This window comes from Monodon monoceros, unplaced genomic scaffold, assembly GCF_005190385.1.
Source record: "Monodon monoceros isolate NGI ecotype Baffin Bay Population unplaced genomic scaffold, NGI_Narwhal_1 Super_Scaffold_20, whole genome shotgun sequence".
NCBI lineage: Eukaryota > Metazoa > Chordata > Mammalia > Artiodactyla > Monodontidae > Monodon > Monodon monoceros.
In genome coordinates, this window is record NW_021703777.1 from 85,973,095 (window position 1) to 86,000,895 (window position 27,801).

Below are 27,801 nucleotides of genomic sequence, written 5' to 3' on the forward strand. Positions count from 1 at the left end.
CGGGGCGCGGCGGGGGGCGGCGCGAGGCCCCCTCCCCTGCGGGCGGGCGCCCGCCCCGCATTATTCATTGGCCAGAGCTGGCTGCGGGCTCGGGTGCTGATGTCAGGCGGGCGCGGGCGAGGCCCGAGCGCCGGTGGGGGGGCGCCGAGTGGGGGTGACGGCCAGCATGCTGCTCGGCTGCGGCTCGGCCTCCCACACCCGCGGCGCCCTAGTCCTAGCCAGCAGCGGCGGCGGCGGCGGCGGAGCAGCGAGCGGCGCCCGCGTCTGCAGCGGCGCGGAGTCCGAGCGCGCGGCGCGGCAGCGGGGTTCGCGGCCGGGGCGGGGACCGGGGACGCGGCATGGCGCTGCGGCGGGGCGGCGGCGGGGCGCCGGGTCGGCTGCTGTTGCTGCTGGGAGCCGCGTGCCTGATCCCGCCGAGCGCGCAGGTGAGGCGGCTGGCGCGCTGCCCCGCCACTTGCAGCTGTACCAAGGAGTCCATCATCTGCGTGGGCTCCTCCTGGGTGCCCAGGATCGTGCCGGGCGACATCAGCTCCCTGTGAGTGAGTGGGACCCCGGCAGCCCCTGCCCCGTCCTGCCCCACCCGGCGCCCGCCGCCGCCCGGGAGTTGCCTCTGGCGCCGGGACAGCGCGACCCTGACCCCACTTCCCAGCCCCTTCCTTTGCGTTTGGGTTGGGGCGCGCGGTGGGACGTGGGTTGGAGTCTCGGGCCCCGGGGAGGATGAGGGGAGCCCGAGATCCAGAGTCTGGGAAGCCAGACAAGTCCCTGGGGCAGTGTTTCTCAAAGTCTGGCCCGCGGGCCACCTGCATCAGATCCACCTGGGGGGGCTTGTGCCAATGCAGATTCTGGGGCCCGCACCGAATGATGCAGGGTCTGAGAGAGGAGCCTTGGAGTCTGCGTTTGGCCTCCCCAGGTGATTCTGGGGCGCATTAAAGTTTGAGAGGATGTGTGTTGGAGGTGGGAAGGTTGTGTGGGGGGCTTGTGTATGCAGCCGAGCATGACTGGAGCGCTTGCAGAGGGATGAGGCCTCACTGTCCCTCCTGAGGTCTGGGGCTGTGGTTTACACGATGCCCTCCTCTGGACCTGTCCACACTGCAGGTGGGGCAGTACCTGGGAGAAGGCATGTCACCTCTAGAAGTGGAGATGCCGCCGCATGTGGCCCGGAAGAGGGAAGCACAGAGGACCTGGCGGAGCATTGGGGAATGTGGGCATCCAGCCCAGAGGGCAAGTGCTGGGAATCAGCCGGACTCCTTGCCCTGAGCTCATAAGGGCTTCTTGCCCCCCTCCTCACCGCGTGTTGTGCTGGCTGCTTATTCAGTGCTGGAGGAACGGACAGGAAAGGGCTTCCCATTATTGGTCCACCTGCGCAGGGGCTTTCAGCCTGGCCTCACACAGCCACTCAAACCACATGGCCAGCTCTCATAATGGCTGGGGAAGGGGCTACTGGGCAATATCTTCACTGCCGGGAAATGTTTCCTGCTGAAATGACTCCCACATCCAGGCCAAGGTGCTGGGTGATGCCCACTCCGTCGTAGAGGCAGGGATTCCCATGGGGGAGCAGCGGGTTGCTCTCACTTGCTCTTGTGCTCCACTTCCGTGTCTCCACCCCAGGCAAGGCGCTGGAGCCTGGACCCAGGAGTGAAGGGCTTCCTGTTTGCATTTATAGGCAGTCAGAAGAGTCTGGCTGAGCAGAAACAGAGGGCCTGTTTGACGCCTAATATTGCTAAGTCGGGTGACATGGAGCATTCCAGAAATGAGAATTCCCCTGGATAAATCCCTTAGGCCAGCAGCTTCTTAACGGATCTGCATATTAACTGAAATAATTCTGAAATGATGTATTGAGGTCCTACTGCGGCCAGAAAGGATAGGGGCCCTGGTGGCTAAAATAGTCAGGTTCCTTGTTCTGATTGGCCGTTAACTCTGGCAGATGGCGTGGCCTCCCACCACACATTCAAGTTCAGGTGTCTCTGGGTTGTTTCCCAAGGCTTTCACGGTGCATTTAATCAGAAGCGCTCTGAGCGACTTTCAGAGATGTGCTCCCAAGGGGAACGCTTAATCCTACCCTTGAGTTTCGTCGGCCAACACTAATGCTGTGTCTACACAAACAGAATCATGGGCAGAGGTGAAGGAATTATCCATCTTCAGCTAGGGCCTCCTGTAGTTAAGAAAAGGAAGTGAGGGGTTATTGATATAAACCGGCTGAGATGATGTCTATGCAAGGAGCTAGACTGATAGTAACGGTTTCTATTATTCAGTCCAGTTTTCCTATTGATCCAGTTCATTGGAAAATGGCTGGACTCATCTTGTTCGTACCCCTGAGAAGACCCTGGCCAACCATTTGAAGCCTCATTCCTGAGTGGAGGAGTTTAAAGCACAGGTAGAGGATAAGGCCTCTCGTCCATCTTGCCCGGCACTTCCTCAAAGCAACCTAGTCCTTGCTTTGTTCCTCTCTTGCCCGTAGGAGCCTGGTAAACGGAACGTTCTCGGAAATCAAGGACCGAATGTTTTCTCACCTGCCTTCTCTGCAGCTGCTGTGAGTATGGGAAGTCCTCTCTGGAAATGGCTCTCCTGGAGGTGCGGTCCTGGGAAGAGCCGTCTCTGTCTCTTGGGTATCAGTCCTTCCCAAGATACCCAAGCTCCACAAGTAAACTGTGGCTGGCTCTTGGTGTTTACTTGCCCTGTTGTGTCCCCACTGAGCTGAGTCCCCAGTGTGCAGTGTCCTTTCCTTCTTTCAGCACATGTTTTCCTCAAGGACTTTATTTATTTATTTATTTTAACATCTTTATTGGAGTATAATTGCTTTACATTGTTGTGTTAGTTTCTGCTTTATAACAAAATGAATCAGCTATATGTATACATATATCCCCATATCCCCTCCCTCTTGTGTCTCCCTCCCACCCTCCCTATCCCACCCCTCTAGGTGGACACAAAGCACCGAGCTGATCTCCCTGTGCTATGCGGCTGCTTCCCACTAGCTATCTATTTCACATTTGGTAGTGTGTATATGTCCATGCCACTCTCTCACGTCTTCCCAGCTTACCCTTCCCCCTCCCCGTGTCCTCAAGTCCATTCTCTACATCTGCGTCTTTATTCCTGTCAAGGACTTTACTGTAGATGCCATCGCCCATATCCAGCAACTGGGGACATGATTACACTGAATTATGACCTGAATTTCACCTAAACGTACCATTTCCCAAACACCTCACTTTAAAAGAGAGCCTCCATTTTTAACCCCTAAATGTTATTATGGAAATAGGAGCTCTCAGGTCATATTTACTGAGACCCGTAGGGAAGAAAGGTGAAATAATGGGGGTGACCAGAATATCTGGCCAAAGAGAATCCACTTGCCGTTGTCCATCAGTGTCTGAGTCAGGTTGCACACCGAATGGGCCAGTTTTACACTGAGAAGAACCCGTGTTTGCCCGCAGATCAGAACATAACAAAAGAAACAGAAATGGCTTCACTCCGTGACTCAAATTTTACACTTCTGCATTGAAACCTAATGTCTCTTATTTTCAGATTGCTGAATTCTAACTCATTCACCGTCATCCGGGATGATGCTTTTGCTGGACTTTTTCATCTTGAATACCTGTAAGTTTTGTGCTTTGTGTATTTGCTGAGCGTTTGGTATGTCAGTGGAATGGCTGTATTGCTTTCCAAGCTGGAACAGCATCTCTTAGAGAGCTTAAGGGTGGAGAAAATTCAGAAAACCCCATTCTGTTTTCAGCGCTGACCTTTTATAGTTTACTTGTGTATAAACATGCTGAGACAGGAGGAGGTTGGAGACAAAGAGGGGGAAAGGAAACAAAGAAGGAAAGAAGGAAAGATATTCATTCATTCTCTGCTGACATTTAATTTGTCATGTCATAAGCACAATTGGAAATTATATTGGATATTTTTACCTCTCAAAGCTAGACATGGATTTGCTGATCAGCCAGAAATGAAGCTGAAGGATTCTGAGGGTTACATACTTTTAAGAAAGTCTCCCTATTTGGGGATACAGCTTCACGTTTTTAGTTTACCTGCCCTATATCCCGTTTGCAGTGTCTCCTGTGAGCTGCAGCTGAGGGTCTAATTTTTTTTTTCTCCTTTAAAATAAAGGTTATTTTTCCCTTTTCAGTTGTGCATTTCCCCACCCCACCCCCCCACCCCCAGCAATGCCTGGCTCTGATTTCTGCCTCTTCACACTTTCAGGTAGTCTTTTTTTCCCCTTAAGTTCTTCCACCCTTGTCTTCTGTCACTTTGTAATAATATTAATCCTGCTATCAGATGGGATTTCCTTACCTAGCATTCAGGGGGATTTTTAAAATCCATGTCTCTGCTTTCTTATCTGAGGTTAACAGGTAGATGTTGGAATTCTAAATACATCCTGGGTCTAAGAAAGCTCTCTGCTGATTTCCTGTCCTCAGGAAAGATGTCTCTGGAGAAATTGTTTCTTCAGAGGATACATAATACGGGTACTCTCATAATACTTGATAGTCTGGGTAACCTGGGAAGAGTGGTCAGGCTGAAGTGCTAGGCCAACTAGGTTCTATCAGAGCACATCAACAGCCGATGGAGGTGGTGAACAAAGAACCATCCATTCTCTCTTTCAAGCGGTACATCTTCCTGTCAAGGTTACTGAGGAGGAAGTTCGCTTCTCAGCTTATACTGAAGTCTATTACTGAATAGACCCCTGATTTAAAAAAAAAAACCAGGCACCGGATCATTCTCAGTGTACGAATCAAGAAGTGTTTCACTAACGAAAAACATCATGTTGCAAAGTCTCCCTTGGACCATCTCATCAGAGACTTTCTTACATTTGAAGAAATGCGATGCCGTAAACGAAAATTTAGTTCTCTGTGGCCCTAGGGAATAGTCCTAGTGCATTCACTTCATGTATTCCCCATTTTAAAGCATGGCTGGAGTTATTACTGCAAGGTCCTGTGTGCAAGCCCTAAGACATCTTAGCACAGAGAAAGAAGTGTGGCCCATGCTCAACTTCCTTATACTTTCTATTTCCAAGTAGCCTAGAGATCTTGAGAATATCCTTGCCTTGTCACCCACTTGTTCAGAGATGACACTGTGTAGGACATGATGAACTCAAGCTTGCCGGAAGCCAAGCTTAATGGAATTCTCCCTGGGCAAAGACTTTAATATGAAGAGGTAAAACAACGGGCTCCCCTCAAGGGGCAATGATGTTAACAGAAGTATTATAGCCAGGCACTGTGAAATGTAAGAAGGTTGGAGGGGGGAAGATGTCTGGAAGCGTTCCAGTCTTGTGGAATTTGAGAATATCTTGCCTTTGTGTAGGGCTTTCTCCTCCTTTTTCCCCCAAGATGTTTTTACCCATGCTGCCAATCCTGACTTTGAAGACTTCCAGGCTGCTTCTGGAAGGAGTGCAAAAAGCACACTTGTGTGGAGGCACTCTTGCACACACACCCAGCTCCCACTTGGAATCTGGTATAGCTGACCGAGCCTTTGGAGATGAATTTCTGAAATTTATAAATGCTTTTAGATTTCATTCTGAAAGCATCCCAGTATCGTTTTTTCGAGATATTAAGCAGAGAAAATTCAGTTTAATTATATGGCTGTTCTCCTTAGGTTCATTGAAGGGAACAAAATAGAAACCATTTCAAGAAACGCCTTCCGTGGCCTTCGTGACCTGACTCACCTGTAAGTCCTGTGAAAAGTGTTGTAAGCCCTATTTAATGTGTAGAGTGAGGGTCACTTCCCAGTGCCTCTCTCTTTCTTGACTGTTTTCTACATATTGTGATAGCTTCTGAAGGAAACTCATTGCCAGATTGCCCGAGCGGTTTCTGTAGTGTCGATCAGACACCAGCCCATTGTGATCACTCACACACTTGGCTTTCTTATCTTCTCCGTCCTCCCGAATTGCCGTTATGGTCCACATGACTGCATGTGACAGGAGCGCTCTGAGCTGGGAGTGATGGACGAGGTGGGAAGGGATGGAACATGTATCATATACCTACTCTGTGCCAGGCCCTGGGCTGAGTGCTCACTAAGCCTTCTCTCTTTATATTTCACCATAATCTGTGAGTCCCCATTGTACAGATTTGGGAACTGAGGCTTACCTGACTCATTGAAGAATGTTTGTTGAATGGAGGATCAACATTAGGATGAAGTAGAATAGAGACATTTTTGTGGTTCCTTTAATTTGGATGCAAATAGCTTTTCTTTTTTTTATGTTGGATTAATCTGTGGTTTAAGCTAAGCTCTCTGGGTTCTTTAATAGCTTTCTGGAGGAAAAAATTAAACAAATTGACTTGAATTGGCATATCAAATAAAACAAGCACACACACTTAGCAAATTTAGAAAACTGGAAGAATAGTGCCTGTGCTTATGAAAATGTGAACATCGTCATTGTCTTGGCAGGAGCAATTTATTAACCATTTGCACGCTAGAAACTTTGTGTTTGAGTAGGATAACATAGGATAACATATCCCATCTCCATAGTCAGCTTATCTGTGGTAAAAAGACAATTGGGGAAGTTAGAGGGCTTTGAGTAGGGGTATTAGGCAGGGTGGCAATACCTCCAGGGTGTGTAACCGAAACCGATACAACATCTAAGGAGATAATCATTCACATCAGACCCTGATAGAGGCAAAGGTGTCTGTCAGTAGGCTCAGTAAGCACTTGATTCTGGAATGCTACCGATCAGAAGTCCTGCCTAAGTTACAGCTTGTAGAGTAAGGAGATGAGGGAGTGGAAATGGGAGTCTCTAAACATCTGGAGCAGCACAGCCGATCCTGGACAACATCAGACTCTTATTGGCATCATTCCTCCATGTTTTCTTTCCTTGCTATAAAAGTCTTGATTGTTTTTTCAGATTCAACCTAGATGCCAAATCCCCACGTTCTCGTAGGGGCGAAGACAATGGGCTTTGAGTCACAATAGACTCGAGTGCAAATCTCAAGGCCACCATTTGTTAGTATTACTTAGCCTTTTTCGAGCCTCACTTTTCTCATCCTTAAAAATGGGGATGATTATACAGACCTCATAAGATTGCCGCACGTAGTGGGTTAGTGCTTGCTTGCAAATCATCCGGCCCATTATCCACGGTAAATGTTCAAGGTCTGGTTGGCGTTGTTATCATCATCGTCGTCATCGTTCACAACAATAGCATCATCCCCTCCCTCCGCTAATGAAGAAGCCTCAGTTTTTTCCTGGGGCTGCCGAGTAGCCTTGGCAGTTTGGGTGGCTAGACAGGGTGTGCTAGGAAGACAACTGTGGGGGACTGGAGAAGAACAGCTGTGGCAAGACAAAGCCAGTTCCCAGAATGAAGGGCTTTGTTTTTGAGCAAAGGCTCTGGGCAGATTATACGCCTAAAGTAAAGACCGTGTGACTGGTTGAGTTCGCCCAGATGTCAACTTTCATCTGACCAGTTGGCTATGGGTCCTTGGTCTGAAAACAGATGTAAATATGCAGGTATTGTGCATATGTATTTGCATATCTTTGTGCATGTGGGCCCTTGGGTACATGGACTTCTATTCATGTGTGCACATAACTGTGTGTGTGTGCTTGCACATTTGCACATACAACCATATGCTGTGTATCACCCATATGTGTGCAAGAGGCACCTCCTTGTCTGTGTGACATGCAGGGGGCACACACAGAGGGAACAAAGGAGTCCTTTGTTTGGGTCCAGAGCGTATCTGATGCATTAGAGGAGATGTAAGCCCATCCAGCGTGTGTTCCCATCCCACAGTCAAGCCTATGGGGCCCGCCTCCCCCCAGCTCTCCAGCTCATTTCCCTGAATGTGCCCACAGCACTGGGCTCTCAGGGTGCCCCTGTGCACACCCAGTTCACCCCATTACTGGGCCTTTCCCTTACATCCTTTCCCTTGCCCAGGATACGGTTTCTTCTGCCCTTGATCTCCTGGAATCCACCTTTTCTTTCACAGTCCAGATTAAGTTCTGTCTTTTCCTTGGAGCCATTCCTGATCTCCCCTCCACACCTCTTGCAGCCCTCCTAGCTGATTCCACACAACTGGCACTTTGCTGTAGACACTGGCCATATTGGTTGGTGCCGTTTCACGGATGTTAGTTTCATCTCCCCAGCTGTGTTGAAAGCTCCCTGAGGGCAGGGCCCCTGCTGATCTTCCATTAGTTCTGCTCTTCCCCCAGGGTCTCACACAGGGCTGAGCCAGCAGGACATTCTTTCTGATTCACTGACTGACCAATGAGTTACTAAGCTGGGTTTTCCATGTGTGCTCTACTGCAGGGCAAGTCTTATGACTTTTAAGGTTGACTCCTCTGGGCTGGAGATGTTCGTAGTAATAAAAACATTTAATACACTGTTGAAAGAATGAACTGATCCTCCCAGCCCACCCCATCCCCCTTTTTTTGTAAACTTCTAAGCAAGGAGAACACATCAGCTCTCTAAAGTTCACTCCTGTGCTTAAGGAAGTGACTATCTGGAAGTTGCTTGTTTTAAGTATCTGCTTTTTACCTTTATGAACTTTTCCAACACCTGCAGACTCACATCCATAGGTAAAGAAACATAGATCAGGTTTCAAAGCATTGAAGGAGCAGTGCCAATCTGTAACTAAAATCTAGGACATTTGTTTTCCAGCGGTCCCACAAAGCCCAAGGGACCAGTTGCTGTTAAGTAGTTTTAGAAATGAAGGCCATGAACTTGTACACAAAATGAAGTGGAAAGTGAGATGTTATGCACGGAGTCTGGGCGGGGTAGGGGTGGACAGTCCATCTAAATAATTCAGCTTTCTGAAATCTAAATTGAACACTTGGAACAGCTACTAAACATTCAGCTTTTTTTCTTTTGGCCTTGACCATTCTGTATATGCTTATCACTTCAATCCAATGCATTTCAATTCACTAAAAATGTTTCGCTAAACTAGTAACCTTTAATTAGCTAAAAATATTGTACTTTACTTTCCAGAAAAAGTGACTAGCAGCCAGAAAAAAAAATCAAAACTGTCTCCTTTTTAAATGTCAAGAAACTACTTCTAGAGAATGTTCAGTCTGATTAATCTACAGTCTGTAGTTACGATTTCAATCTGCTCAGCCTGTTTTCCAACATGTTTAAAATTGTACCAATAAATCATTTAGGAAAGGAAGGTAAAATAATACATGAAATTGTATTGTAATCCATTCGTGGTTAACTGGATGGGAAAAGACATAATTTAGAAACTATAGGTCTCCCTGTATTCCATGGCTCTCACTCAGCAAGAATGTTTGGATTTAAAATGGGCACAAACTTTCTACCCTAGTTTACTCTAAGGAGGAGCACCCTTTCATTCCTCCTTCTGGGATGGGTCATTATGATGCTACAAAAGATTAATTTCATATATATTTTTAGAGAGGTTGGTGCTGAATTACCTACATGTGGATTATCATTTCTATGTTTTGCTGTTTGTATACTCAAATGTATAAAAGAAAACAAAAGTAAGCATTGGTTTTTTGGCTGACTCACATTAGGGCATGATGCCTGGGAGAAATCAGACTTGATGTACGTCATTTCAACACCTATCATCTTTCTACGTCAGCAGCCCAGCACGCCGTACATTCACCTTCAGCAGGATGATGACAGGGCACTGCATAATCCTGAATCATCAGAGAAAGCATTGATGATGTTTGTTCAAGTCTGCTTCCCGGAGATGGGGGGTAGATTAGGACATTTTAGAAAGATCTCCAACACTAAGGGCAAAAATACAAAATATGGTTTCTGGTCAACCTTAATTAATGAGAAAATGAAATTGATCACAATCAGTCATTCCCTAAACATTGTGGTTCACTGAGATTATCATTAGTGTTAGAGCTGAGATTCTTTATGTAAAAGAATATTTACATAAAGTAAATACTATTTTTTAATAGTCACACGTAATAAAGTTCACTTAGATGCCCCATGAGGGAACTTCTTAGGATAAGGCTGTACATCTATCTTTTTATCATTCTCATTTTAGTGCTTAAGTCATCCATTCAGAAAGACTTTACTGAGTACCCACTATGTGCCAGGCACTGTTCTAGATGCCAGGGATACAGATGTGGACAGACAAAAATCTCTGTCCTCATGTTGCTTATGTATAGGGAGAATACAGAGTCAGTAAACAAATAGATAGATAATTAATATATATTGTATGCTAAGTGACAGTAGTGCAGTGGAGATCAACAGGGCGCGGAAAGGAGTTGTGTAGAGATCAGGGAAGGTGGTGAAAGTGGAGGACAGACCTAAAGGAGGTGATGGATGAACCACACCTAGGGTGAGAGCGTCGGGCAGATGAACACCGAGTTCAGAGAACTTGAGCTGGGAGTGTGACTAGCCTGTGGGAGCAATAGCAAAGGAACCAGTGTGGGTGATCTGAGTCATCAGAGATTCAGTCCCACAGGTAAGTGGGAATGGAGGTAACTAGACAATGGAGGGCCTTGGGTGCCATCAAAGGGACTTTGACTTTTATTCTGAGAAACGTGAGATGCCATCTGAGGATTAACATGTGTATCAAGAGCTTAATAAATGCTTGTTTTAAAAACAAAACAAAAAACGGACATTGTATGCTCCAGCATCTATAATGTTATCTTTGTATAACTAAACTCATTTCTTTATCTCAGTATCAATGACCAAAGCCAGAAATTGAACTACCTTTTGCTAAAGAGGCTTAGAACTCTGTTTTAAATCACTTGCTTTATTTAAGGGACTTCAGAGGGATAGGACATGGAGATAATAACCACATTAAAATGTGACTTTTTTGTTCTAGTTCTTTGGCCAATAATCACATAAAAGCACTCCCAAGGGATGTCTTCAGTGATTTAGACTCTCTGATTGAACTGTAAGTAATGAAAATTAAGTTTATGTGTGCTTGTCTTGAAATCCCCTCTCCCCCTATACTGCATTTTTTTTGTGTTGTACCTAAAAATCTATGACAAAGTAGCGAATACTGGGAAACAGCATATAGTTTGTATTGTGTTAGCTTTGCCACATACTTAGTAGCATTAGGCCAATGGTAATTCGGCATGCTGGGTCGGGGGGGGGGGGCTTCCTTTCTCCCAGAGAGCAGTAACATATCCATCTGCATTGTCTTCTAGTGCTTTTCACTCCTTGCTGGGCAAAATTTAACAAGATCTTAAAGTTTCAATTGTGTTTGTCAAAACTATCTTCCTGTAATGTCCTGGTTTTGCTTGTGAGAACCTCTGCTGGGTGGTGTTCTTCTGTCACCCCTCCCCCATTTCCACCATGGCGTGGTGACAGTTTCAAGAGGATTTGGAAAAATGGTGCTGTGTCAACTCTGAGCACTCTCTGCGTGCTATACGGTTAAAATCACGGGCACTGAAGAGTGTTAAATAAAGTCAGTGGTACATAAAAGACATCGGATGTATTAAATACAAAATTAAAAAAAAATTCCATTTGGGGGAGTTATTAAATATGTCAGGGTATCAGGATTTCTGGAGTTTCATGTTAGGGCCAAAATATTTCCGACATGTCTGTTTCTCTGTGTCTGTGTTTGTTTTGCTTTTTAGAGATTTAAGGGGCAATAAGTTTGAATGTGACTGCAAAGCCAAGTGGTTGTATCTGTGGTTGAAGATGACGAATTCCACTGTTTCTGATGTCCTGTGTATCGGTCCACCAGAATATCAGGAAAAGAAGCTGAATGACGTGACCAGCTTTGACTACGAATGCACAACTACAGGTATTCAGAACCTCTATCATCCAAGTCTGATATTTAGAATAACCCTTTGTTTTTCTTTTAGACTGTCAACAGGGAGTGGGGAAACATGGGGGTAAAAGTTTGCTATCAAAATTATTTTAGGGGAAATTTAAGCATTCTCAAAGAAATGATTTGATGTGGCAAGGAAAATATCTCAACAGTTTGGAAGGATTTTTGTTAACTGCACTGGCTTTACTTTTGATTCTTTTTGATTCTCTACAAAATTCAAATTTGTCTAAAGATTTTTTTTTTTTAAGCTCAAAGGTGAGTTTGGCATGAGAACATTTTCAAAGCAGTCTAGGTTTCATATAAAGACAGTACAGAGAGACCTAAGTCACTGTTCTCTTGATTGAATACTATGAAATTTATAGGACATTTAACTAATAAACACCAGACTTTAAAATTTATAAATTGCTTTTGTAGTTCCATGTAAAATGAGATAGCTAGGCATCTTAGTCAATGGCAAAGTAGGAATATAAGTTAACAAGTAGTTATCAAAAGGAAAAATTCACACTGAGGAAAAAAATGTCAAGAAAGTTTGATTTTGTTTTCCACAGTCTGCCTCAGGGTTTCAGTTTATACATTTTCAGGTTATAAGATAAAGCTAAAATCTAACTGCCTCAACTGTCATATCTTGTAGAGAGCCCAAGAATATCTCCATATGAAAGGCTTAGATGGAGTTTCTATAGCTTCTAAAAGCCAGATTTTAAAGGAGAGTGGATCAATCCACAGTATGAAACCTGCTTACCGGACTTATAAAAATAAACACTTAGGCTGACAGTTGGTATCTACAAAGCCTCAAGTCATGTCAGTAGGAGCAGCAGAAAAGAGAACTCAGTAAATAGTTATGGAAGCTCAAAAGACAAAAAAACTCTAAGAACAAAATATCACATTTAGGCTAGTCCTACTGCTATCCCCCGATCTAATAAACAAACTCAAAAGTAAAAATTATTTCTAGATATCTTTGTAAATAAGGGACCTGACAAGTTCTGTTCTTTTCTGAGAGGAAACCTGAAGTCTTATGGAAATGCCCTTGTCTTTCATCACTGAACAAGGACTTATTCAGCTGTGTAATTGGCAGGTGCCCTTTAGCCAGCTGAGGCCACTGGGGGGTTATTTATTGTATTGTAGAGCAGTGCAATCTATCAGAGGTCACAGTCAGTGACGTTTGCACCAAAAGGTGGCATTCAAGGCCATGCCGTATGAAATGTGAAACCCCAGCTCGCTGGGGCGCCTCTCTGCCTCTTCTCATTTTTCTGGAGAGTTCTCTAAACCCCATGCTGAAGTGAGCAGCTTTTCCATTGTTTTCTTCACTCCCGGCCCTAGTGTGTGACAACGTTGCCAATCTCAGAGAGAAATGGCTTGGACTATAGAGGGCCTTGGAAACTAGGAATCTGTCCTAAACCCAGAATCTCTGGGGCGTCATGAGCCCCTTAACACATTTGGGGGCATTCTCTTATACATATTTATCTTTGCTAACAAGCTTTTTGCTAAAATTTAGGAAGTCAGCCCCCCCCCCCCCCCGCGACCTGGAAACAGGGAGAAGATGATTCTGTCTTTGCTCTTGTTTTATCCCTTTAAGGCTCATAAACAGATGAGCTCTCACCCACGGTGTCTTCCATCACGAAAAAATCGTGCCACCAAGTTGTGACCCCCTCCCCCCAAATATAGCCCCTGCCTTGTAAGAACTAGGTCGATAAAGTATGAGTTTTGGGGGTTCCTATCCTCTGGCTCAGATCAAGCCTCACACGCTGGTGCTCTTTTTAAGGCCAGGGAGGAGATAGGTGAGGATGGATGGAAGTTGGAAAGCCAAGTCTAAGACTCATGGTACCATTACCACATCCTCACTCGAGTTTGGGGAAGAAGCACATTTTCTGAGTGCACTGTTTTCCTCTTAGCTCGGGGTTTTAGCAAAGGAGTAAATTCTTCCGGTAGATGTCTCACCTTGTTCTTCCCAGGGAGAGGAGGGTACATTACCATCCTGTTCCTCAGCACAGGGGTGTAATTAGCACCACAAAGCCACCCCTGGCCCGTTTCAGCTTTAACCAGTCCCTCCATAACCCTCTGCTTCAAGTCTATTTTTAACCACCTCAAAAACCCCTGTTACCTACTCATAATTCCCCATGTTAGGTGGATAATTCACTAAATTCCTTAAGAGGGAGTGAATTTTGTATCCTAATTGTCCCGTTAGTTTCCCTATTTCAGGGCTGATGAAAATGCAGAGAGAAATAATGCATTAATGTGCAGTTTCTCTCCCAATAGGATCAGCATCATGTATAATTTATTTTCTGCAAGTGCTATAAATTGGTATGTAAAAATCTGTTGATTCCAGTGGGAGCAAGACCTAAATTGTAAGAGTCCCACTGACATCATGAACTTAATCCAATGTGAATGGAAGTGGAAGTGCTTTTTGCAGAGAAGGCCATTAATACTTTAACACCAGTAAATTGATGTCATATCAGCGTGTGGATTGTTTGAGATCTTTCCACAATGAATGTGCTTTTGTCGTTTGTGAGAAATAACTTCCGATGGTGATGGGGGAAGATGTTTAAATTCCCCGAGTCCTCTCCCCCATTCACACAAACACACATTCATCAATCATATTGTTTCACTGGTTTCTTCCCTTCTTCCTTCTTTCTCTTCTCCTCCTTTTTTTTGGACAGGAGCAGCGAAGGGGGAGAAGGAGTGTCCTATTAAGAATTAGATTTATAACTCGAATGATTTAACAGTCTGTGCTGTGCCAGATAGCCAGTATATAGAAAATATTATGAAACCAATGTTTGGGGGAAATCAATGAAAATAGGACCATGAAAGGCTAGATTTGTAAAATGCTCTCTATATTTCTTTTAAAAATAAAATTAAAATTCTGGAATTTTTTAAAAATAAAAAACTGAAACTTTTGGGTCTGCACTTTAAACGGCCTGCATTTTTAAGCTCACAAGTGCTTGAGAATTCAGAGTGTAGTCAGGAAGCTCTGAACGCAAGCAGAGGGGGTTATAAAGCATCAGGAGTGTTGGGAACCTTGGGCAGACTTGGATGAGGCAAGGCAACCGGAGATGCTGGAGGAGGTTATAGACGTCTTGGTGGTAATTAGAAGAACGCAGCTGTACTCTCTGAGTCCTCTTCTACCTCCAGGAAAGAAAGCAGACCGTGACTGCTTCCATTTCCCTTTTCCCATTTACCAGCCTGTGAACATGGAAGCCTTTTGCAGCGTTTTCCGACTTCTACACTGGGGCCACCGGGGCCCACAGGAATGAACCAGGGGTTTTTCAGGTTTTAGTCTTTGACCAAGCAACGCTGGTATTTTGGGGGACTTGATAGGGGAGGGGGAACTAGGATCCATGGTGACTCTGCCCTAAGTCTTCACGCAGGCAGCTTCACGCTGTCACTGTTACGCATGTAGAACTCCTGAGGAATCACCGCAGCCGAGGCTGGGCGCTAACACTTAATCCTCAGTCTCCTATTCGGCCTCTACAGCAACCTTGTGAAATAGACGTTGCCCTCATTTTACTCCTGGGGAACCTGAGGCTCTTGCCCGAGCTCCTGGAGCTGCAAGTGCAGGCGGGGTAGAAACCAGTCTGTCTCACCTGCGCCAGCTCTTCCGAATGTTCCAGAAGGGCGGGGTACCTCCTCCACTCCTGCCGACTGTCCCCACTGTCCCTCGGCCACCTCTTGCTGTCGGGTGCAGAGGCAGCCTCCTCTTTGCTTCTCCCTCTTCTCCCTGTACCTGCAAGCGTCCTTCATTCAGCCCCGTCCTCTCCCACCACAGTCAGGGGCGAGGCCAGCCCTCCCACACTCGCCAAGCCAGCAAGCATTTACTCAGCAGCTCCTGTCCACTGAGAACGAGAGGGGCCCCTCCAAAAGGTAGCATGTATTGAGCACGCACCTTGTGCAAAGCACTGTTCTACGTGAGTATGGATTCAACCGACGATGAAGAAACTGAGGCAGAGAGAGGTTGGGTAACTTCCCTAAGGTCACTCAGCAAAAAGGCAGAGTCAGCGCTCCGGCATTTTATCTTAGATGCCGTTAAAATGAACACTGTCCCCAAGAGATGGCCCAGTGGTGACCAGGACAGTGGAGGGGGACTGTCCTTGCTTGGATCTCAGTTCCATATTTATCAGTCACACCTACTGTGTGCTGAGCCTGAGGTTGGCATGTCCACCACATTACCTAGTCTGTTCCTGCCATCGAGCTTGGATCATTGCCCCCATACTGCAGAGGAGTAAACCGAGGCCTTGTAAGGGCAGGTGCGCACGCAGCCCACGGAGTCAAACACAGGGAGTGGTTTCAGGTGGTCTGACTCCAGGCACAGCGCTCTTTCCAGTGCCTCACGCCACCCTTACTCCTCAGCTTTACCTTCTGCCCGCTGACGGGCACCTGCTCTTCCGGCCCCGGCTCCACACTTCCCACCTTAACACTGGCTCAGCTGCTCTGCCCCCTTACCTGCCTCTAGTCCTTTTGCACAGGCCCTCCTTACTCACTACCTGGTACCTGCCCTTTTAATGTCTTTCTCAGTTGACTTTTTTTTTTTTTTTTTTTTTTTTGCGGTACGCGGGCCTTTCACTGTTGTGGCCTCTCCCGTGGCAGAGCACAGGCTCTGGACGCGCAGGCTCAGTGGCCATGGCTCATGGGCCCAGCCGCTCCGTGGCATGTGGGATCTTCCCGGACCGGGGCACGAACCCGTGTCCTCTGCATCGGCAGGCGGACTCTCAACCACTGCGCCACCAGGGAAGCCCTCAGTTGACATCTTTCATGAGGCTTCTGAGTCAATTATTTCTTGAGTGGCTGCTGTGGGCTTGTGTCATTGGAGCTCTGAGAAGTGTAGGACCTTCCTTAGGAAGCCCTTGGTTCAGGAGACACACCACGCTGGCTGTGTGTCCATGGCCGGGCACACACCCTCTCTGAGCTTCAGCTTCTGGCTCTAAGATCTCTCCCATTTCTTCAAATCTGACCCTGATGTCTCTATGTTGGAGACTAAATCCTAGTAAATAATAATATGTAAACAACATTGCTTGATTATGAGTCCAGCAAGTTAGGAAGGGTCCCTGATTTGACTGGTCAGGGCAGCTTTGCAAGAGGAGATGGGACTTCAGTGGGCATGGATAAGGATTGGGTGGGGGAAGAGGTGGGCAAAGCCAGGATTTTCTCATAGGAACTACTTTTCTAAGCCAGACGTCCACCCTCAATTTACCCTGGGCACTTTTAGCCTGCTAAGAAGCAGTGCACCCTGAAAGATCTCTGGCCAAAGAAATAACTTAAACTTTATTAGTATTTTGTTTTTTTAAAAAAACTTCTTTCTTCATTGTTTCTCTAGCTACTGCACACACTAACCGTTCTTGCATCCGAGGGCATGCTAACCCTGTTTCTTGGTAAGACTGTACATTCCATACCAAGATTTCACAGAGTGAGTCATTGTAGCTCAGGGAGCGACACAGATGATGGGTATTGACTTGCCACTAAGTGTAAGAGCAGAATGCGTGCTTAAATAGGATGGCGTCTATATTGCTGGAAAATTTAATAGATCTCCTGTAACTGCTCCCTGAGCTGCAGAGCAGTACCCAGATCCCAGGCACAGCCGTACTTAGCACTGCTACCAGTCCAGTAACCAGTAAACACACCTAGGTTAACTTCCCCGCACAGTGGGCTTTATAAACCTCCAAGACCCCGTCAAAGAGTTTGGTTTGGTTTCCAAAACTGCAGTGTGCCCTTTGGGGAATTTACTTTCAGTTTTCTTTACTACCTGTACTATTCTGAGAGAGCTAAAAAGAACAGCATTCTCCAAAGGAATTTGACCCACAGCAGCCCTTCTTCATAGAGTAAATTTCACCATAGTTTCAGGAATGTTGTCCTGCAGTATCCTTTCTGTCCTGTCTTTCTGAAAGCCAGGTCTCACCAAATTTGTTTAAAACTTTGAGATCCTCTAGCCAGACTTGTGAGCTATTTATCTCAGGGAAGCTGTATTAGAAGCTGTGCGTTCAGTCTGCTATTTCTGCACAAGCCAGAACTCTCTGGACTCATCCAGAGTGAAACATGCCATGATGTGTGTTGCTTCTCTCCTGCCCTCCCCCCTCCCCAGTCCTCTTTGGAACTGATGAGAGAAAGGATAGAAGGGGAATGGCGGTCCATAATGCCCACAGGAGAGCTCACAGAGACTTTTTTTTAAACACCCCTTCCCAGATTTTGTTGTTCATCAGACTCTGCCCTACCAGTCGGTTTCAGTGGATACGTTCAACTCCAAGAATGATGTGTACGTGGCCATCGCTCAGCCCAGCATGGAGAACTGCATGGTGCTGGAGTGGGACCACATCGAAATGAATTTCCGGAGCTATGACAATATTACAGGTGTGTTATGGCTTTCACTGGATGTACTGACCTCATTTCACCGTGGCCTAAAGCCCGGGAGAGAAGAAATGTTCTCTGTTATCCCGAGAGGGAGCTTGGCTCTCTGGCTTGGTTTGATTTGGGAACACATTCCAGCCCACCCTCTTCCCTCCAACTTTTTCTGGACATGGTCAGTTATTGGTGAGAGCAGAAACCTTAGGTGGTGATTCTATTTATTGGTGATCCTTTTGTAAAGGGAGAGGGTGATGGGGGCCTGTGGTGGGAAGCATTTTCCTGAAATGGTGAGAAGTCACTCCCAGAATCCCTTGATTTTGAGCAGTTATGACAGCTTCAGACTGCATGAGCGTTTTAGCAGCTAAATGAATCCTTTGACTTTTTTTTTTTGGTACGCGGGCCTCTCACTGTTGTGGCCTCTCCCGTTGCGGAGCACAGGCTCCGGACGCGCAGGCTCAGCGGCCATGGCTCACGGGCCCAGCCGCTCCGCGGCATGTGGGATCCTCCTGGACCGGGGCACGAACCCGTGTCCCCCGCATCGGCAGGCGGACTCTCAACCACTGCGCCACCAGGGAAGCCCGAATCCTTTGACTTTTGTAAGCTCTTAACTAATATGCTAATGCACACACACACGTCCTCACATGCACACACTCATGAACCCACACACACTATAGCTGTTTCTGTTGCCCCCTTGCGAAGTTCTGGTGATCACTACTTCCTTTTAATAAGTACATACACAATAAGCATAAATGGCTTCCTAATTCAAGCCTTTGGGATAAGACTTAGAGCTTCATTTGGGGCCATCATTGAATCCCAGTGTCTTAGCGCTACTAAAAATAGACCGTCTACTTGCTTTTTAAATCAGTGGATAAAGTCAAAACAATCTTTCAAAGACTTCTCATTTATCAAAGTGCAATCTGATACTAATACTGACTTTACAGACAGCACCACGTGGCCTAACTCTTGCCCCATGTGAGGGTTTCCCTCAGTGATTCCTTCTCTGGTTCGAGCAGCGTCTTGCTGGGGCAGAGAGAAGTGTATCCAGGTAGCATTTCCAGATACGGAGGTTCTGGCCTTGCAGCAGGTGCAGGGATGCAGGGAGAGCATCGTTCACCCTCGGGGAGCAGAGCTGCTAATGAGGCTGATCTGGCAGCCCGGAGAGGTCTATGAGACGTAGATCCTGACTCTCCGACATGCCATCTGGCCTCCCAGTGCTGAGCCCACATTCCTGGGAGCAGCCCTGCTCGCTCCAAGCGCAGACTCAGCACAGAGCAGTGCAGGTGAACCTGTGGAGGGAGCCCAGGCCTCAGGACCCTAAAGCCGGTCCATGTTAGAGGAAACGAGGTGAGAGAGGAACTCACCACCCGCATGGTTTTTTGCTTCCATCTTTTCTCTGACCTGGAAGGTCGGTGAGGGCTGAATGAGCAGGCCCCTCTGCCTTCTCTCCTCCCTCTCACACGAGGAGGTGGGAGCAGAGTGAAGCCGTGCTCTCGTGCAGGCAGTTCTGAGGCCAGTGCTTGTTGCCGGTGCTGGTTGTGGGCTTGCAGAGAGCCAGGTTCGGGTTAGTCTCATTGGGGCTCATAACAGCTGTTTGAGGTGTTATTGCGGGTTCCCTGCCCGTAGGTAGAGGACAAGCGACTTCTCTTCAAGAGAGAGGAGGCATATGAACTATAAAGAGCTCAGGTTTTCAAAACCTATGAACGTGGATTCTACTCCTGACTCTGCCATGTGCTAGGAAGTAGCTGTGGCCTTTGAGCCTCTGTTTTCTCATGGGTGAAATGGGCAGGAGATGTACCTCCCATGGATGTTGTGAGAATTGGATGAGTGCCAGGCACAGAGAGGGCAGTTCTTTTTTGTTTGTTTGTTTCCTCTTTTAAAAATTTATTTATTTTAGGCTGCGTTCAGTCTTCATCGCTGCGCATGGGCTTTCTCTATTTTGCGGAGAGCTGGGGCTACTCTTCGTTGCTGTGCGTGGGCTTCTCATTGCGGTGGCTTCTCTTGTTGCGGAGCACGGGCTCTAGAGCACAGGCTCAGTAGTTGTGGCACATGGGTTTAACTGCTCTGTGGCATGTGGGATCTTCCCAGAACAGAGCTCGAACCCATGTCCCCTGCATTGGCAAGCAGATTCTTAACCACTGCACCACCAGGGAAGTCCTAAGCAGGCAGTTCTTAATGCTGGCTTCCTCCTTACCTTTCCAAAAGAAGAGATGTAGGCTCAGGCATGTTGAATCACTCCACTGTTACTTCCAAGGCAGAGCCCGGGACCTGCCACTGCTGCATCCCACCCTTTCCTTCTCCCAGGTTGACCTTGGTAGGAGGCGACAGCATTGCCCTCCACCTGCCCTTCCTACATACAGCAGCTGGTCACACCCCTAGGTTCATCAAGTCATTCATTCATTTTTTTCACTTGTTCCCAAAGATTTCTTGAGTGCTTACTCTGAGCCAGGCCCAGTCTAGGTGCTGGGGCCATAGCAGTGAACAAGTCACAAGAAAACCTCCACCCTCAAGGAGTCTGTGTTATAATGGGAGAGAGAGCGACAATAAAATAAGACAAATAATTGTAATACGTACAACACATTAGATGACAGCATGCTAAGAAGGGAAACGGTGGCAGGGAGGAAAGATTTGAAGTGTTGGCATGAGAGGACTGAAATTTTAGGTAGAGTGTCTGGTAGAGGCCTCATTAAGAAGGTGTTTGAATAAAACTTGTGGGACATGAGGGCTCGATGCACATGGAGGGTGGGAACAGCGGGGAGAACATTCCGGACAGGGAAGAGTGAGTGCAGCAGTCCAGAGGCAGGAGGTATTTTTGCTGTTGGATGAACAGGCAGGTGGCCGGTTTGGCTTGGACAGAATGATCCAGGGGCAGTTGTAGGAGACGAAGTCAGAGAGGTAGGAGGGCTGATCACGGGAGCCTTGCAGGTCCTACGAAGGACTTGGGCTTTTACCTTTGTGCAGAGGTCAGCCAGGCTGCACAGAAGGTGCAGGTGCTACAGAATGCTGGGTTGTGTCCAGCTGCTGGGCTGAGAGTAGTCCGTGTGTGGGGAGGGGGCCAAAGTGGAACCAGAGCAAGCAGTTGGAGGCTATTGCAAGGATTCAGGCAAGTGCTAATGGCCTGGACCCAGCGGAGGCCGCAGAGCTGCGGGTAGGAAGTGGTCAGTGAGAGCAGAGTGGGTGTGGCCAGAGCCAGGGCTGGAGCTTACTGGTTTCCAGGGATCCCTTGGCCTCTGAGTGTTGAAGTCTGAATCTTCTGAGAGGTGGGCAGCTGGACATGCAGCCCACTGGGATCCTCTTCACAGCCAAGCCCAAGAAGTGAGCTACAAAATTGTGTTCGTTAAGTTTATGAACTCCAGCGTCACACTGGTTTTTCATAAATCTGTCTCTAGATCTTTCTAGCTGGTGACCTTGGCCAAGTTTTAATTTCCACGAGCCCCTTTCATCTGTAAAGTGGGAATTCCATCTGTAAAATGGTATCATCATAGTATTGGGCCCATGGGAATTTAACTGGGTGGCTTATATAACACTTAGCATGGGGCCTGGCGTATAGTAAGTTCTCAACAAGTGTTGGGATATCAGTTGTGGATAAAAAATAGATATTTGATTATTATTCCTTGCTACCACCGCTAGGGAAATCCACCAGGTTTGGATCTTTTACTCTTCTTAATTCATGAAAGCACACAGATTTCATACATCAGGGTCCCAACACACATTTCCGAATACATATTGCCAAATTCCTGTCACGTTGATTCCTGATCACATCTTACAATTCAACCACCTCTCTTTTGTTTCTCCCTTCACCTGGGTTTCCAGGCTCAAATGCAGCCTCCTACAGGAAGCATTTCTTGATGACCGGATTGGAATGAAGTCTGCCTTCTCTGCTCCCTTATTACATGAATTTCCATTAAACACAAATCTCGTCACATAATTTTTCACTTAGAGGAAGGCAACTCACATTTACATACTCAGTGATTTATAAGCTGTTTCTTTCGTCAGCTACACAACCTCATAATGTGTACTTATTGTCTCTATTTTATAGTGAAAAAAAAAATAGGAGCAGCCCTCCTTCTCCCATAGACCCTAATTCTTTGACTTCAATAAAATTGTCTCCACAACTTTCAAAAGCATAGGAGTGCCAGGACCAGCAGAGCATGGCCTGAGGGAGGCTGGGAAAGAGGGTGGTTACAGAAGTAGGGGCCTTGCTCGCTCTGTGGAGGAAAGAGTGTGGCTTGCTGGAATTCAGCCTGGTGTGAAGAAAAGCCCTGCAGCTCACACGAGCTGGGCAGATGACAAATGGATGAGCAAGGGCACAGCCCCAGAACCACTTGCCTCGAACAAGACCAAGGTAAACGTGGACCGTTCTGTCCTCATGGGGCTGTGCATGCCTCATTTATCATCTCGTTTGATCACAGGGTGATCCCAGAGTCAGCAAGAGCTGGGCAGGATTTTCTTCATCCATGGCCGGCAAGTCTGGGGCTCCGAGGAATGGGCGGGACACATGCTTCCCCCTCTGTGGCCCTGCTGGGCATTGTGCAAAAGGGACATCCATCCTCTGGTGAGAGAGGGAGACCCAGGGTCATGAGCCGCCCCGCCCCCCGAAGTTTTGCTCCTTACGTCTTCTCCTTTTTCTCTCTACATGTCTTCTCACCTCTCCTGTTTTTGGTTAATTTTGTTTGCCTTTTGATTTCTGCCCACTAAGTATGTTGCAGCATCTCTCCTCCTAGATTAAAACACATATTCACTCACACACACACACACACACACACACACACACGAGGATTTCTGCTGCTGCTGACAACTCCATAAGCTACAACTACACAGGCTACACCTGGAAAGAGGATGCTTTATGGAGCATCTCCAAGAAAGGAATTCTTTCTTTCTCACACGGCCCCTCAGCTGAGACCAGTATAGCTGCAGGATGCTTCTGGGTAGAAGGGACCTCCGTAGCCAGGGACTCAGGAGGAGCATGCACCTCAGTTAGTGCTGTCGGGGGGAGTCAGTGCAGTTTCTGAGGAGCAGTTTGGTAGTTTAAACCCAGAAGCCTTAACAATGTGCACAATGTCTACCCCGCAATCTCTCCATTTAAGAACACTGCCAGATGGTTTTCAAACACAGATTTCTCTACAGGGAAGCCTATTACTTACAATAATGAAAAACTGGAAATAAGTGCAATGTCCAGCAGTAGGGGATTAAATAAAATATGGTGCCTCCATGCAATGGAATACCACGTAGTGTTAAAAAATCAAGCTGTAGGAGACGCAATAACATGGGAAAATGTTCACAACATAGTGGTCAAGGGAAAAAAGCAGGTTATAAAAAATCCATGTACACTATAAGCCCAGATCTATTTTTAAAAGGCACATTTGGATATGTGCAGAGATTGGCAATTAAAGAAATATATCAAGATATTAAATGTTATTTCAGCATTTGCAGTTCAAGTGATTTTGATTTTGTACTTTTTGGTACATTGGTGGTGGAGTGTAGACTGGAGCCAGACAACCTGGATTTGGATCCCAGGCTCCATCACATTGTAGCTGTGTGACCTTGTATAAGTTACTTAACTTCTCTGTGCCTTTATAAAACGGGGTACAAAATTAAGTGTATGCTAAGTATATAATAAGCATGTAAAGTGCTTAGTATAGCGCCTTTATGTGTTACCTATTATTATTTTCAAAATTTGCTTTGATGAACATTAAAAACCTTTATACTCAGAAAAAATGTAATAATTAGTTTTAAACAAAGGAAAGGGACCAGGTTCTTGCAGGAAAGCCAAAGCAGTGGAAGAGAAAAGTAAATACCACCCGAAAATCCACCAACCGTCTGCCCCCAATGTTAATACTGAGGACAGAAATGGGGTAATTATCCTTGTAATTTACAGACCAAATTCACTTTGGTCCAAACTGCCTAGAAAATTAGGGGAAAGAAATAACTTTTAATTGAATGACCTAGATGACGGGCCAATACTCTTTGAGATGTGGGTGGTCTTATTGCTGTCTGGCTGGAACGGTGTGGGTGGGGGGTCTGGGTGCAGATAGGGAGAAGGTGATGGGAGGTGACCCAGACAGGGGAGTCAACGACTGAAAATGTTACCCTTTTCCTGCAAAGTTCTGGTTTGGTGGCGCCTGAGCTAGATCATTCAGATCATGGCTCGTGATCTCAATTGCCTCAATGACCCAATAATGAGAGCGACTAGTTGTTGATCACTTCCTGTGTGTGCAAGCTCTGTACTAAAAACCCTGACCGTGAAATTTCTCAGGTAGTCTTTACAGCGGCTGTGTAAGGTCAGGGCTGGCAGCATCCTTAGTCTCATCTGGTAGTGGAGGAGCCTGAGCACAGGGAGTTGAGGGAACTGCCACAGGGTCAGAAAGCTTATGAGGTGCTGGGCCGTGTGGTCTAGAGTCACCAGGTTTAACACTGGTCTGTTCTACCTCCGCTCGGCTTCAGAAATCAGAAAAGGTCAAACGTCCTCAAGAGCTCTCATTACATTTTTTTTTTTCCTGCCTCTAAGTCCTGACTCCTAGCTTTTTACCCCCCAAGAGAAGAAACCCGTTTAAATGCCTCATTCTCCCCTATGGAGTCGGGAATAGCATACAGACAATTCGCTTGGTGTCTTAGTGAATTTCCTGAATTATACACCTGCCTCTAAAGATGCCAGAGGCCCAGGTGACCAACACTTACCTATTTCGATGGAGGTACTTTTAAAACTATTTGTTTTAATTGCGGGGAAATATGCATAACATAACATTTACCGTCTTAACTGTGTTTATGTGTGGTTCAATAAATGCATCAATCCCCAGAGCTCTTCATCTTGAAAAACTGAAACTCGGTACCCATTAAACTGTAATTCCCCATTCTCCCCTCCTCTCAGACCCTGGCAACCACCCTTCTGCTTTCTATCTCTATGAGTCTGACACCTCTAGGTACCTCATATGAGTGGAATCATACACTATGTGTCTTTTTGTGACTGCTTATATCACTTAGCATAATGTCTTCAACATTCATCCATGACACAGCATGTGTTGGAATTTCCTTCCTTTTTAAGGTGTAACAATAATCCATTGTGTGTATAAACCACATTTTGTTTATCCATTCATCCATCAGTGGACACTTGGGTTGTTTCCACCTTTTGGCTATTGTGAATAATGCTGCTATGAACACGGTGTACACATATCTCTTCAAAACCCTGCTTTCAGTTCTTTGGGTACAGACCCAAGAGTGGAATTGCTGGATCGTATGGTAATTCTTTGTTAAATTTTCTGATGAATCGCCATACTGTTTTCCACAGTGGCTGAACATGTTATATTTCTCACCAGCAGTTCATAAGGGTTCCAGTTTCACTGTGGACGGGCATTTTTTTTTTTTTTTTACCTAAAGATTTTATTATTGTTTTGTACCAATTAGATTTACGTAAAGATTTATCCTTTTCATTCTCTTGATTAAACGCAAAAAATATTCTGATTGTTTAATATATTATTATTCAATACAGTTAATTTACCTAAAGAAATTTTTGTTATATATAGTTTAGATTTACATAAATAAATATTTACTCTGTTCATTGTTCTTTGTTATTTCTTTTTTTAAAAAAATGAACTATAGTTGATTTACAATATTGTGTTAGTTTCAGGCGTACAGCAAAGTGATTCCGTTTTATATATATATATATGTGTGTGTGTGTATATATATATATTTCAGATTATTTTCCATTATAGATTATTATAAGGTATTGGATATAGTTCCCTGTGCCATGCAGTAGGTCCTTGTTGTTTATCTGTTTTACATATAGTAGTGTGTATCTGTTAACCCCATACTCCTGATTTATCCACCCCCTTTCCCCTTTGGTAACCATAAGTTTACTTTCTATGTCTGTGAGTCTGTTTCTGTTTTATAAATAAGTTCACTTGTTTTATTTTTAGATTCCACATATAAGTGGTATCATATAATATTTGTCTTTCTCTGACTCTGGACGAGTGTTTCTCACGGTGGCTGCCCTAACCCCATCTCCCCTCTTCTGGAGCGCAGGTCAGTCCATCGTGGGCTGTAAGGCCATCCTCATCGACGACCAGGTCTTTGTGGTGGTGGCCCAGCTCTTCGGTGGCTCCCACATTTACAGATACGACGAGAGCTGGACCAAGTTTGTCAAATTCCAGGACATAGAAGTCTCTCGCATTTCCAAGCCCAACGACATCGAGCTGTTTCAGATCGAGGACGAGACGTTCTTTGTCATCGCAGACAGCTCCAAAGCTGGTCTGTCGACCGTGTATAAATGGAACAGCAAAGGATTCTACTCGTACCAGTCTCTGCACGAGTGGTTCAGGGACACGGATGCCGAGTTTGTTGAAATAGACGGCAAATCACACCTGATCCTCTCCAGCCGCTCCCAGGTCCCCATCATCCTCCAGTGGAATAAAAGCTCTAAGAAGTTTGTCCCGCACAGCGACATCCCCAACATGGAGGATGTGCTGGCCGTGAAGAGCTTCAGGATGCAGAACGCCCTCTACCTTTCCCTCACCCGCTTCATCGGGGACTCTAGGGTCATGAGGTGGAATAGTAAGCAGTTTGTGGAGATCCAGGCTCTCCCATCCCGGGGGGCCATGACCCTGCAGCCCTTTTCTTTTAAAGAGAATCACTACCTGGCCCTGGGGAGTGACTATACGTTCTCCCAGATATACCAGTGGGATAAAGAGAAGCAGCTCTTCAAAAAATTTAAGGAGATTTATGTGCAGGCGCCTCGTTCCTTCACAGCCGTCTCCACTGACAGGAGAGATTTCTTTTTTGCATCCAGTTTCAAAGGGAAAACAAAGATTTTTGAACACATAGTTGTTGACTTAAGTTTGTGAAGGTGTGATTGGTGAATGTAAAAGACGCGTAGCTTTAGCTGTCACAGGAGAGGACCAAGGGGGCAAAAAGAATCCAGGTTCACAAGTCTGAAATTACAAATGCACTGGGGAAATAGTTAGAAGTTTTCAAACTTTTAGAACTCATATTTTAATCAGGGATTGCATTTATTGGCTAACTGCATGACATGTCCATTCTCCCACTTAAAAACACATCTGAAAGCCTGTAATTACTGAGAAAAGAGTACAACGTTAAGTCTTACCATCTAGGGAAACAATGCGCCTTTTTTTCTTTTTAATGAGGAAGGAGAAAATCGGATAAGATGGGACAGCTCTTATAACGAAATAAAAACAAAAAAAGACCAAACACACTATGGGCCCTTCTCATTCCATTTTAGCAATCGAGTGGGTGAGGACGCTTACAGCCAAAGTCAGCTGAAGAGATTTGGTGACGATTAGTTTAAAAATCGGATAACACTCAGCAACGCTATTTTGAGCCTTCCCTGTTTCCTGAATCCCCCCTAATAGCAGAGCCTTGACTGTTTCATTGGCTCATATAGATGGATGTTCATCACGGGTGTGTTAACAAAATAACGTTTAACATTGCTTCCTCTGCTACAGAAAAAAATATTCTGCTGACACATGTATTGGTCCATCACAGGCTGTGGACCCAGGAGTGAGACAAAGTTTCCCCCTCTTCTTGGGGTTCAGAGATGACCCGCATGGTGGCCAGAGCAATTGTGCTTGTTTGATGCTGTCCATGACTCATCTGCTTCTCTGGACCCATCCTTCGAGTTTGTGGGTAACCAGCAGACAGGCCAAAGACTGAATGGTGCTTTTTATTCTGTCCTTTAGAGCAATAGAACAGGTATTTTCATCTGTTGAGCATTTGGTAGAATTTTTGAAGTAAGTCTTTGTGGAGTCAGAGAGGGCTTTTTTATACAAGTCTTGATGTTCTTTGAAACCTAGAGATG

The 27,801-nt window shown here is 46.0% G+C and overlaps 1 protein-coding gene across 1 annotated transcript; it reads left to right on the top strand.

The window, feature by feature from the left end:
• Window positions 1–121: 121 nt before the first annotated feature.
• LGI2 (leucine rich repeat LGI family member 2) lies at window positions 122–27,801 on the top strand. Its single transcript, XM_029235713.1, has 8 exons — window positions 122–535; window positions 2,459–2,530; window positions 3,517–3,588; window positions 5,581–5,652; window positions 10,713–10,784; window positions 11,473–11,642; window positions 17,838–18,002; window positions 26,013–27,801. The coding sequence occupies exons 1-8, from the start codon at window positions 339–341 to the stop codon at window positions 26,828–26,830; spliced, it is 1,638 nt and encodes a 545-aa protein (XP_029091546.1). The 5' UTR covers window positions 122–338; the 3' UTR covers window positions 26,831–27,801.

Excerpts from the sequence above, each read along its gene's own strand:
- LGI2 (XM_029235713.1), top strand. The coding sequence starts at position 339 with ATGGCGCTGCGGCGGGGCGGCGGCGGGGCGCCGGGTCGGCTGCTGTTG. Across the intron at positions 5,653-10,712 it reads CTTCGTGACCTGACTCACCT|TTCTTTGGCCAATAATCACA; the intron begins GTAAGTCCTGTG and ends TTTTTGTTCTAG. Across the intron at positions 11,643-17,837 it reads CTACGAATGCACAACTACAG|ATTTTGTTGTTCATCAGACT; the intron begins GTATTCAGAACC and ends ACCCCTTCCCAG.